The sequence below is a fragment of the Erythrolamprus reginae genome, chromosome 9, assembly GCF_031021105.1.
Source record: "Erythrolamprus reginae isolate rEryReg1 chromosome 9, rEryReg1.hap1, whole genome shotgun sequence".
Classification (NCBI taxonomy): Eukaryota; Metazoa; Chordata; class Lepidosauria; order Squamata; family Dipsadidae; genus Erythrolamprus; species Erythrolamprus reginae.
The window spans coordinates 22,866,592-22,879,492 of NC_091958.1; the positions used below are offsets into that span (position 1 = coordinate 22,866,592).

The 12,901-nt window shown below is 39.5% G+C and overlaps 1 protein-coding gene and 1 long non-coding RNA gene across 3 annotated transcripts in view; one reads left to right on the forward strand and one right to left on the reverse strand.

Annotated features, from left to right (window-relative positions):
• Positions 1-12,901, forward strand: part of NFATC3 (nuclear factor of activated T cells 3) — a 62,252-nt gene that overhangs the window by 36,473 nt on the left and 12,878 nt on the right. For both annotated transcript variants that reach the window (XM_070760461.1, XM_070760462.1), the window contains exons 4-5: positions 11,114-11,313; positions 12,728-12,900. In XM_070760461.1, the coding sequence (XP_070616562.1) occupies positions 11,114-11,313; positions 12,728-12,900 (373 nt within the window). The remainder of the gene's footprint in view (positions 1-11,113; positions 11,314-12,727; position 12,901) is intronic.
• On the reverse strand, positions 229-6,008 carry LOC139171941 (uncharacterized). Its single transcript, XR_011559823.1, has 3 exons — positions 5,903-6,008; positions 3,363-3,501; positions 229-705 (listed from the first exon to the last, which is right to left on the reverse strand). It is a non-coding gene; the product is annotated as an uncharacterized lncRNA (long non-coding RNA).

The window sequence follows — 12,901 nt, forward strand, 5'->3', positions numbered from 1 at the left end:
GGGGCAAGCGTTAGGCAGGTTTGATTTTTACTGTTCAATGAATCATTCAAAAAATTCTGTCAGGGAGAAAAAAGCCAATACGTTAGTTAATTGAGAAACAGTTAACAGGCAATACCACATTTCAAGAAGATTGTAAAGCGAGAGAACTTAGAGTGAAACGCTTGATATGTGACCAGACGTGTAATGGAGGATTTAACGGAAATTTTAACTTAGAATTGAATGTGGCACATGCCTTATCTCTTTGTTATGTGTTCAAACAGCTCCTTTATTAATCAGCTTCTCTGTCACATTTAGTGTTCATTCTTCAGATAACTTAGATATAGTGCTACAAAATGGATTTTATCTCTAGTTGCTCTGGCTTTTTGGTGGTTATTCATCTCATGTTTTGCCCCCCTCTAGAGATATCTAAAAGCTCCATAACTGGACTCTATTTTAGGGCTAAATAGGTATGATGTAAGTTTGAAAAACATACCTGCTGTGTGCACGTTTCTTCAAATTTCAAAGTAGGCTTTCTTGAGTGTCTTGAAAAGACATTATTGCAATCAGAGTGTAACCTGTAAACCCCAACCCATTTTTGAATAGAATAGAGCTGGAAGGAACTTCAGAGGTCTTTTAGTCCAGTCCCTTGCTCAAGCAGGAGACCCTATATCTTTTTTCTATTTTCTTTTCTCTGTTTTCTCGGTTTTCATTCCTGTTATTATTTGCCTGACAAAAATAAAAAAGTAGTTTTTAGCGAAGTATCTTCTGCTTTTCTTTCATTTTCCCATTTTGCATTTGTCCCTGCCTTTCCCATTGCCCCATTTTGGGTGGGATTTTTGGTGGTTGGAATCCGTATGGATGGGATTAGAATTTAGCCAGTTTGAAATATCTCACGCATAGCTAGGAAATTCATTTATTTGTTTTGATTTATATGCCGCCCAATCCTACAGGACTCAGGGCAGCTCACAACAATAAAACAATACAGTAAAAAGTTAAATTCAAGGGTTAATACAGTGACCCCTCTATTATCGCGAGGGTTCCGTTCCAAGACCCCTCGCGATAATCGATTTCTCGCGATGTAGGGTTGCGGAAGTAAAAACACCATCTGCGCATGCGCGCCCTTTTTTTCTATGGCCGCGCATGCGTAGATGGTGGAGTTTGCGTTCCCCGACGCCCACGCAAAGGGGAAACCCCGATTCGGCTCCTCGCTGCTGCTGCGCTACCGAGCAGATCAGCTGCTGGGCGGCCGAAGGAACCTTCCCTGGGTCTTCCCCCTCTTGCTGGCAGGCGGGCGAGCGGCGGGCATCAGCGAGGAGCCGGGGTTTCCCCTTTGCGTGGGCGGCCGGGAAGACCCAGGTTGGGGGTTCGGGGGGGTGCTGGGAAGCCCTCCAGGCCGGCTGCGACCTTTTAAAACAGCCGCGCCGCTTCCCAGCTGAGTCCTGAAGCCAAACGCGGAAGTTCGCCTTTGGCGTTTGGCTTCAGGACTCAGCTGGGAAGCGGCGCGGCTGTTTTAAAAGGTTGCAGCTGGCCTGGGGGGCTTCCCAGCACCCCCCCGAACCCGGGTTGGGGGTTCGGGGGGGTGCTGGGAAGCCTCCCAGGCCGGCTGCGACCTTTTAAAACAGCCGCGCCGCTTCCCAGCTGACTCCCGAAGCCAAACGCGGAAGTGGTTTTTTTTTAAATTAATATTTTTTTAAAAATCGCGATATAGCGTTTCACGAAGATCGAGATCGCGAAACTCGAGGGATCACTGTAACAATAAAAACCCCTAATATAACCACTCTATAAACAATAAAAATCTCTTAACAATTAATAACAATACAATCATACAATTTGCCAGAGAATTGATAGAGCGAACTGTTTTATACGGAACCCCAATGTTTAAATATTAGCTTGCTTTTTCCTGACTCGCCTTTTATGTTTTCAAGATTATTATTATTTCTTTAATACTGTCTTACACAGCTAGTTCTTGACTTACAACAGTTCATTTAGTGTCTGTTCAAAATGACAATGACCATTTTTCAGAACTGTTGCAGAATCCCCATGGACAGGTGATCAAAATTCAGGCGCTTGGCAACTGACTCATATTTATGCAACTGTCATCCGTGGGGTCACGTGACCCCCTTTTGTCATTTTCTGACAAGGAAAGTCAATGGGGAAACCAGATTCACTTAACAATTTAATTTAACAACTGCAATGATTCACTTAAAAGATGTGGCAACAAAGGCCATAAACTGGGGCAAAAGTAATTTAATTTAATAATTTAATTTAATTTAATTTAATTTAATTTAATTTAATTTAATTTAATTTAATTTAATTTAATTTAATTTAATTTAATTTAATTTAATTTAATTTAATTTAATTTAATTTAATTTAATTTAATTTAATTTAATTTAATTTAATGCTGCCCAACTCCTTTCAAACTCTAATTGTAAAAACAATTAAAAACCCCTTAAATAAAACATGCATTATTTAACTACTGTCTACCTTAACAATAGAAGTTTTGGGTTCAACTGTAGTTGTAACTTGAGCACTACTTGTATTTTGGTGGGGTTTTATTTCTGCTTTTTCTTAAAATTAGTTTTAGAGCTTCTCATATAGATAAAATAATAAACCAGTGAAAACAGGCAATGACAAGATAAGAGACTGATCGGGAGTGTAATTATAGAGCCAGGGTGGCGCAGCAGGTAGAGTGCTGTAGTGCAGGCCACTGAAGCTGACTGTGGATCTGCAGGTCAGCGGTTCAAATCTCATCACCGGCTCAAGGTTGACTCAGCCTTCCATCCTTCCGAGGTAGGTCAAATGAGGACCCGGATTGTGGGGGCAACAGGCTGGCTCTGTTAAAAAGTGCTATTGCTAACATGTTGTAAGCCGCCCTGAGTCTAAGGAGAAGGGCGGCATAAAAATTGAATGAATGAATGAAAGAAAGAAATAATAAATAAATAAATAAATAAATAAATAAATAAATAAATAAATAAAGCATTAAAAACATTAGTTTCTGTATTCATATTACTAAGTAAAAACACATTGTAGGGCAGATTAATACAACTCAGATCTCCACGTTTTTCATAAAAGACACCGAAGAACACCCAAAACAGTCAGATTTTCCCTCTATTGGTGAACAGTTATAAAAATGGATCTTTCTAGTATTTTCTCTCTCCGGCACTTCCACTAACAAATCCCAAGGTGCATTCTGCAACCTATCTACATTATTAGATTTAAATAAGGATTCCAATCTTGTTACAATATACAGAAGAAAATTTCCATTTTAATATAAGCTAGAAGAAAAAAGCAACTTTCCATCTAAAATAGTCTAAAAAGAAAGCACAATGAAAATAATCTTGAAGTTATTTAATGCAGTGGCTCCCAACTTTTTCGGCACTTACTGATTCCGTGGAGGGAGGTCTTTCCACAAAGTGGAAAAAGTGGCATGGTTTTGCAAACTGTCTGGATCTCGCAAGAGTGTGGCTGAATATTTTCTCACTTGGCATGGCCTGGTTCCTGGTGGACTGTAGTTGAGAACCCCTGATTTAAAAAATTAATAGATTTTTAGATTTTGTGACATTTTTCTTTCAACATCTACTGTATGTTAATTTCTATGAATCAGGTCGTTGTTTTTACCCTGCTTCTGGGCATATTTTATATGTTATTCATTGAGAAGACAGGCTGACAGACGAGTTTAATGTTTGCTTCTATGGACAGATTTACATCATTTTAAAATTTCCTTTTAAGTCTTCTCATTCTCTAGCTTTTGAAGCATAGTTAGGCAGGCTCTGTATATGCACTTAGGGCTGCCATATCTTGCTCCCAATATTGGACAATTGCCAGATAGCAGCAAAGAGATACTTTTTTGATGATATCTGATGGCTGTTTAGAATTTATTTAGTGATTCCTGGTGCTCAAGTCCACAAGAACCTGGGCAGATTACAGCAAGACAGCAATAAAAACAATAGGAACGAAGTCAATGCAAGTCTAGAAGAAATGAGATACTCAGATAAAAATGTTCGGGGATGCTGCTCCAGAGGTTAGGTACTACAACAGAAAAGAAATGCTTTCCTAGGTTCTGATGGGTGGAATTGTTTGGTCAAGAGTACCTAGAGCACATCCAGTTGCTCAGTCTTATAAGATGGACAGAGACTATTGGAGATAGATGGTCCCTTAGATAGCCAGGGCCTACGCCATGAAGGGCTTTGAAGGAGGTTACGATACACTTCAAGCTGTATCTGAAAAACTAGATAAACCCATTACTGCTCATGCTGCTGCATTTTGGACCAGCAGTGTTTTTCAAAGGTAGCCCCACGTGGAGCATATTGCATTAGTTCATTAGTGTGAGTAATGAGGTGATCAATTAGGGTGTGTGTGCTCCCCTACAGGACTTCTTGATCTACGAATTAGGTGCAGTTGGTGCATTCGATGGATCTAGGCAAAGTCCTTGTTGCTCCTTGAGTAGTACTGCCCCCTCCCATTGTGCTCTTCAAATCCACTCCCTCCTCCCCCAAAGTGTGCACCAGCCTCAAATTGGGATTGTATCCCTGTCCAAAATTAAAGATGTAACTGTGAGATACAAATATATACAGCCATTTGGTCTTCTCAAGTTTGAATCTGAATCAGTTTGACCCATTCAGACCCACACAATTTCCAGACACCAGGATAAGACATTGGCAGAATCTCTAGAGCAGTGTTTCCCAACCTTGGCAACTTGAAGATATCTGGACTTCAACTCCCAGAATTCCCCAGCCAGCATTTGCTGGCTGGGGAATTCTGGGAGTTGAAGTCCAAATATCTTCAAGTTGCCAAGGTTGGGAAACACTGCTCTAGAGTACCCTAGGGCTAAGATGTAAAGTTGACATCCAAGATAGCCTCATTCAATGGTTCCATGTGAAGGTTTTTAAAAAAGGGTCAGTTGAGTCTTGAGGCACCTCTCAAATAAGGATCACAGACTCGATCTCTCTGACTCGTCAACACCAACTGGCATTACCTGCAGAGAAAGGAGGAGGACCACTGCTGCATGGTGCCCTCCAGGTAGAGTCTACCGAAGTATGCTATGATCCTTCACTTCAGGAAGGACCAGGATTGACATACAACCTTCATCCTGATCCTGCCAAAGGCCATCAGCAACAGCAATCAGGGCTCTCTCAAATCTGTGCACCTAAAAGATTCTAGAACTTTATAATACAGAAATGTGAAGTACATGCAAGTTATTTTCATTTAATATGAGCGACTGCTATATTTGGTCATGAGATATTTTCTGCTGGTCAGATTAATATCAACGCTACTATCCTTTTTTTTTTTTTTTTAAATGTCTCTATTATTTGTGTGTTTTAGATGAGTTTAGACATCCAGAAATGGAATTTGAATCTGGAACATTGATTAGCATTCACCAATTTAAAAAAAATGTCCCAGTGAAAGCAAGCAAGGGGTGGGCCTGGCTTTGCAGCCTGTGTTTTACGTCAGATGGGAACACATGTTCTCATTTCCCTTATCCATAATTCCTTTGATCTCTGTGCTTATAAACTGCAAACAAAAAGCAGCTCAAGATCAAAGAAGGGCAAATACAGACGGAAGGACAAATGAAAAGCAAACACTTTCTGCCTTGCTGTGAAAAAAAACTCTCGCCTTTTAAAATGGGGATATTGTGGCTGCATTAATCTGCGGTATTAATAAACGCGACGGATTGTGCCACGTCCTTGCTGACAGCCACCCAATTCAGTCAAGGGGGTTTGTTAATGCTCCCATCAAAGAATGGAGTTTAAAAAGTGTTAAAGGTCTAATTGAAAGGAACCTGGTGTGATTTTGGATGGTCACGCCATTCTAAAATAGTTGGGTAGCTATAAGAGCCAAAAGTTTGACCTTGAAATTAGTTGCAAGGCATTGGATTCAGAGAGGTTGAAAAGACAAAAAAGGAAACAAATACTCCTAACCTCACCTTTTATTTCTGCGTGGCATCCACGTTTTAGGAAATCTACCTGTGACAACGCACTACCACAATCAGAGGTGTTTGAGAGAGAGAGGCTACTGTAGCTTATCCTGTAGTGACCTTCTCTCCTTAGCCTTCCAGCTTTAGTTTAACTTACGCATACACTGACCTTTGCTATGGAAACGATACAGAAACAAAAACAGCTTGGCAGAGTTTCGTCTGCAAAGCAATGGGTTGTGTGTCACAGTATATAGTTACGGCTGGAGGGTTTTTAGAGGTCAGTCCGGAGATGGTGCCGTAACTTTTCATTATTTACAATATTCTGTATGATGGGTGAAGCATATGTGATTATATTTATGGAATAAAAATGCGTCGCATGTAAAGCATGTCTATATTTGGGCAACTGCAGGAACTGTAAATGTATTTTAAACACGTTTTGTAACACAACCACTAGAGTGTAGTATCTGCATAAAGAATACAAATTGACATTCAAGTCAGCCATTTTTTACTACCAGTTCTGTGGGCATGGCTTTGTGGGCGTGGCAGGGAAGGATACTATAAAATCTCCATTCCCACCCCACTTCAGGAGAAGTGGGGTGGGAATGGAGAGTCCTCGGAGAGGGGCGGCATACAAATCTAATAAATTATTATTATTATTATTATATTATTATTATTTGCTGCAAAATCCCCACTTCCTCCTGATCAGCTGGCACTCGGGAGACAGAGAATAGATGGGGGGTGGAGCCAGGCAGTGGTGGTATTTACCAGTTCTCCGAACTACTCAAAATTTCCACTGCCAGTTCACCAAACTACTCAAAATTTTCGCTACCGGTTCTCCAGAATTTGTCAAAACCTGCTGAATCCCACCTCTGGCGTGAACCAGGTTGGATCGTGCAACTTTATCCTGCCAGGACATATTTGCCTTCATTGATAAGGAGTTTTCAATTCACATTTCATCAATTATCATTTCCTTAGCTTTTTGTGACTTGATAGAGTTTTTGTGGATGGGGCGGGGGTGTCACAAGTGATCCCCAAAGAATATAAAAATATTTCTCCAATCTGAGTAATCTATGCTTGATAGATTCACTTACCATAAATTAGTTGGTTGATCTTTCGTATCATATTTTCTTTACTGCCACCATTGTTAGCCAGGGTGGATTTGATTGAAATCACTAGTAAAATGGCTTGATTTAAATAAACTAGAGTAACTGTTATCTCTGTCACGTAGTGGCTCCTTCTCTCATCTGTTGTTGACTCAATGACAGTTCCAATATTGCAGAATATACAGCCTCATAATTAAGCTCCATTTCATGCTGAATAAACTAATTTATTAATGTATCTTAAATAGAAAACTATCTTAGTTTTAGATTTTTACTCCAAAAGCATTTTATTAAAATAAGTTTGATAACAAATTTTTTAAAATGGTTTACATTTTAAAAAATCCAATTTAAATAAAATCTGATTTTTTTATTTAAAAAAACCATTGATTTTTATCCACTTGTTTTAGCGCATGTATGGAAGGAAAGCATGGATGTTCTTGAGTTGGAAAAGTGTCAGTGAGAGATTAGGGGAATTAACACAAACCAGTTAAAATGAGGGAAGGAACTAAACTCATAAATATAACGGGGAAAAATAAAACACTACAGTGTTCCCTCGATTTTCGTGTGTTTGAACTTCTCAAATAGCCTATACCACGTTTTTTCCAAAAATATTAATTAAAAAATACTTCGCGGTTTTTTTCTTATACCATGGTTTTTCCCACCCGATGACGTCATATGTCATCGCCAAACTAATAATTTTTGCCAATAAATAACAAAAATAAATAAATATTGTTAATAAATAATTATGTTTATAAATATCAGGATCACTAAGTGTCTTATTCAATGGTGAGTACCAGTAATAATGGTGAGTAAATGGTTGTTAAGGGCATGGGAAATGGTAATTTAAGGGTTTAAAGTGTTAAGGGATGGCTTGTGATACTGTCCATAGCCAAAAATGGTGTATTTACTTCCACATCTCTACTTCGCGGAAATTCGACTTTCGCGGGCGGTCTCGGAACGCATCCCCCGCAGAAATCGAGGGAACACTGTACATCTTTTCAGTTCTGGTGGAATGATGAGAATATGACATTATACACATAATAATATATAGCTGCTGTAATATATTTGACAATGGAGCAGGGGTGGTACTTACCTTTCCCCCGGTTCGCATCGCGATGGAAGTGCACATTTTTGCGCTCTGCTGACTGATGAATTTTTGGAATTTTGCTGGTTCTGCTAATATATATGTCAACATGTTCTTAATGGCTGATTTCTCAGGTTGGGCTTCCAGGACAATTTTGGGCAGAGCAGCAGCCCTCTTTGATCTTCTGGATCTTATAGCTAGGCTGATTCTCTCGGTCTGCTCCGATTTCATTTTAAACAGCTTTGAGATTTTTGAGAGCCACCAGCTAGTCCAGGTTATCCCAGTGAGTTTTATAATTAAAGCTAATCGATCTGTGCAATTTCAATAACAGCCAGCACTGACGGTTCCCACTGGTTTGAAAATAATACGAGTACACTTCTTTTTAACAATGAACAATTTATTGCTCCCTACAGGTGAAGAGTGTAGTCTTGGCTGCTTTTTATTATTATTATTCCTTTTTAAAAGGGCAGTTTTTCTTATTTGGAATTATTAGAAGTGAAGCATCTGATGGGGTTTGATGTGTAGGGAAAACTGATGTGGATTACAGAGAAGCAGCAACTTTTTAGGAAGAAGGGAGCACATTCCAGAAAGAAAGGGAAAAGACCTTTAATTATCAATTATTGTAATAAAAATTATTAATAAAAATTACGCACACACACACAAATACACACACACCAACTGACTTTTCTTCAGAGTGGGAAGACTCTAAAGCTGGCTGGGTAGTGATCTTTGGTCTTGAATATACTGTAGATGTTTCTTGCTAAATATGAATATGATTGAGTTGGATAGGGAGGAAGGATTTTCCTTGGTAATAAGAGCTGAAATGAATTAAATTTAAATTGAATGCTGCCGTTCAAAGAGGGAATTTTATTTTAGTGATCGAAATGGTTTCCATGTGGGATTGTACCTTGATGGCTTTGATTTTGACAGATTTATTGCGTTTTATTGCTGCTTGCATTTAGGTCCACAGAGTTCTTCTTCTACTGCAGTAATGCAGTTTCCCCTAAATAAAATTATAGCTTGAAACCACTGCTAAATTATATTGGAACAGATCAGGAAGCAGTTAATCAAAAATCTTCAAAAGACTTGGCAAGCAAACTCACCCTGCTTCTGTTTAAGGGTGAGGCAATCTGGCATCCTCCAGCTGTTTTGGATTCCATCAGCCCCATTCATCACGGCCAATGGCAACAAAATCTGAGAGTTGTAGTTTCAAACAACTAGAGGGATACCCATTCTTTACCCCTTTCTACTTTAACAAAGGGACCGCAACACTAGACTTCCGTTTTGGAAGTGCTTCCGTGGTGAAAGGATCAGCCAGTGACATCAACATTGCTTGGGAGACTCACAGATGGGGGCTGCTTTTGTGTCTCCATTAAGCTGCCCACTGAAATGAATGATGAGAGGTCACTTCACCACAAGGTAGCAATCAGGTGTTGAGCCTGCCAAAGTTATCAGTCATCAGCTCAGCATCCTAAGCTCATGAGCCACTGCGTTCCTGGTGGACTGCAGTAGGATGGACCCAGTAGGACTTGTAGAAAGGCTGTCTCAGAACAAAACCTGTCTGGAACCCACACCACATTTCAGACATAAACACTCTAGAAATTGTCCAGAGATACTTTACTAGAAGAGCCCTCTACTCCTCTACTCGCAACTAGGCAACTAGACTTACAATCCTAGGTTTAGAAAACTTAGAACTACGGCGCCTTAAACATGATCTAAGCATAGCCCATAAAATCATCTGCTACAATGTCCTTCCTGTCAACGACTACTTCAGCTTCAACCACAACAACACTTGAGCACACAACAGATACAAACTTAAAGTAAACCGCTATAAACTTGACTGCAGGAAATATGACTTTAGTAACCGAGTAGTTGATACATGGAACTCACTACCAGACTCTGTAGTATCATCACCTAACTCCCAAACCTTTACCTTTAGACTACCCACTGTTGACCTCTCCCGATTCCTAAGAGGTTAGTAAGGGGCGTGCGTAAATGCACCAGAGTGCCTTCCGTCCCCTGTCTTAATGTTACTCTTTTACTAGTATCATATACATAAATATTATTATATCTTTGTATACTACCAATATATACTTGACAAAACAAATAAATAAATGAAAATAAATAAGTAAATAAGGCTCTTATAGTATTATATCATTTTTATAGTACTTAACCTTTTAAAAAAGAGTTTGTATTACGGCTTTAGGCAGCGTATTGGGGACCGCATATATAGGAGCAATATCTAAAATATTTGGGGATACCAATTAGTTAGGATTTCTAAGGTAACTGAATCACAGAGTTGGAAGGGATGTTGTCAGTCTTATAATTGACCCTCCCTGCTTAAGAAGGAGACAAATGGTTGTCCAATCTCGTCTTAAAAACCTCCAGTGATGGAGCATCCACAACTTCTGGAGGCAAACCGTTCCAATGATTAATCGTTCTCATTGACAGGAAATATCTGTCTACATTTAGGTTGGGCCTAGGTAAAACCCAACATTTTGAAGGAGGTCTATAGATCATCCAGGTCATGGTTGTCCCAAAGGTGCTTTTTCAGGAGGCAACTGGACTTCCCTGGTTTTGTTTTGAAGACGTTTCGCTTCTCATCCAAAAAGCTTCTTCAGCTCTGAGAGGTTTTCAGAGTTCCCCACTACACATTCCCAACTCTCCTGTCAGAGATTAAAAGGCTTCTTGGATGAGAAGTGAAATATCTTCAAAAGAAAAACGCAAGAATCCAGTTGCCTCTTGAAAACGCACCTCTGGGATTTGAGGTCAAAATCAAAAAAGTTATTTTAGAAAAGGAAATCATATAATAGTAAATTATTTTTGTGACACAATTTTAAAAGCCTGCCAAGTGCAGCAGAGTGGTTTGATTGTAAGATGTGCAATTTTTAATATTTATTATAGGCTTATGCTTGTGAGCTATTTTGGGAGGAAACAAATATGCTACAAATACGCTTCTGTATCTGAAATCATATCTGCAGTTTTAACACTTTCACTCTGAAAAGCTAATTGTTAATTTTTAAAATTTATTATCAGCTCTTAGGTTACAATGAAAAACCAATAAACCTTCAGATGTTTATTGGGACAGCAGATGATCGTTACTTGCGGCCACATGCTTTTTATCAAGTGCACAGAATCACAGGGAAAACTGTTGCCACGGCGAGTCAAGAAATAATCCTTTCCAGCACAAAGGTTTTGGAAATTCCTCTTTTACCCGAAAACAACATGACTGCCAGGTAGGTCTGAGGATTCTGCCTAGCAAATTCATTATGTTGTATCCCAGAGTTCATTGGTATTCATGGTTTCCAGGATATGTGGTGTGTATATATATGTGTGTGTGTGTGTAGGGAGACTACTATAGATCTATTTCGGGTTTATTTGCCTTCATCAGGTAGCCACACCCTTACTGGGATTTGAACCTGGGGCCTCTGCCTTGTAAGCAGTGGCCTTAGGCTCTAGGCTACTAGCTCATCTCCTGTATCAGCTTGTACCAGGGAAGGGTTATGTGTGATTTTTTTTTTTGTCGAGTCACCCTGGTATATTGAAGGAGCATCACAGCTTTATTCTATTCAATTCCATTCATACATACATACATACATACATACATACATACATACATATATAAACTCACCTTTGCCGCCAGGCTTGGGACTTTTAAATCTTCCTCTGACCAATGATTGTTTCAAGTATGAGTGCTGAATGATTGGTTTGATTGGTTTTCCTTTTTAAATTAAATTTAATGGTTGTTTTAATGTAGTATTAATTAATTAATTAATTAATTAATTAATTAATTGGATTCATATTGTTGTTTTGTTTTGAATATGTTGTGAGCCACCCCGAGTCCTTAGAGAGGGGCGGCATACAAATCCAATTGAATGAATGAATGAATGAATGAATGAATGAATGAATAGAGACTCACACACAGACACGTGCACAGGAGCACACACAAAGATTATAACAGAAGGTCTTAGCTTTAGTTTGTGTATTTACAAATAAGGCAAATTTATTGTCTCATTGAGGCAGTTAAGTATAGTGGTACCTCTACTTAAGAACTTAATTCATTCCATGACCAGGTTCTTAAGTAGAAAAGTTTGTAAGTAGAAGCAATTTTTCCCATAGGAATCAATGTAAAAGCAAATAAGGCGTGCAAACCCATTGGGAAAGAATTAATAGCTTGGAATTTGGGTGGGAGGAGGAGGAGGAAGAAGAGGAGGAGGACAGTCGCTGCCAAAGGAAGAAGGTGAGGGGAGGAGAATCAAAAAACGTTAAGGCTTAAAAAAAAAGAGGGACTCTGAGGTGGCGAGGAGGAGCATGCGCCTCCCATACACCCGGTGCGAGGCTGCCTCCCATACACTGCGCCAGAGAGAGACACCTGGGGGAATGGCATGAAACTGTCTGGGCCTTCATGCCGCTCTCAAATTTCCTGGGAAATTTTTCCGGGCTCAGGTTCTTAAGTAGAAAATGGTTCTTAAGAAGAGGCAAAAAAATCTTGAACACCCGGTTCTTATCTAGAAAAGTTCTTAAGTAGAGGTGTTCTTAAGTAGATGTACCACTGTACTAACATCAGGTACATTGTCTAGTTTGCAGTTTAACATGAAAAAGGCATGTGTCATTAGTTAACACTTGCTTTATGTCTTCTGTTTGCTCCAGTATTGACTGTGCAGGTATTCTGAAACTCCGTAATTCAGACATCGAGCTTCGGAAGGGAGAGACGGATATTGGAAGAAAAAACACAAGAGTGAGGCTCGTATTCCGTGTCCACATCCCACAGCCTAGTGGGAAGGTCTTGTCCCTTCAAGTTGCCTCTATACCTGTTGAATGCTG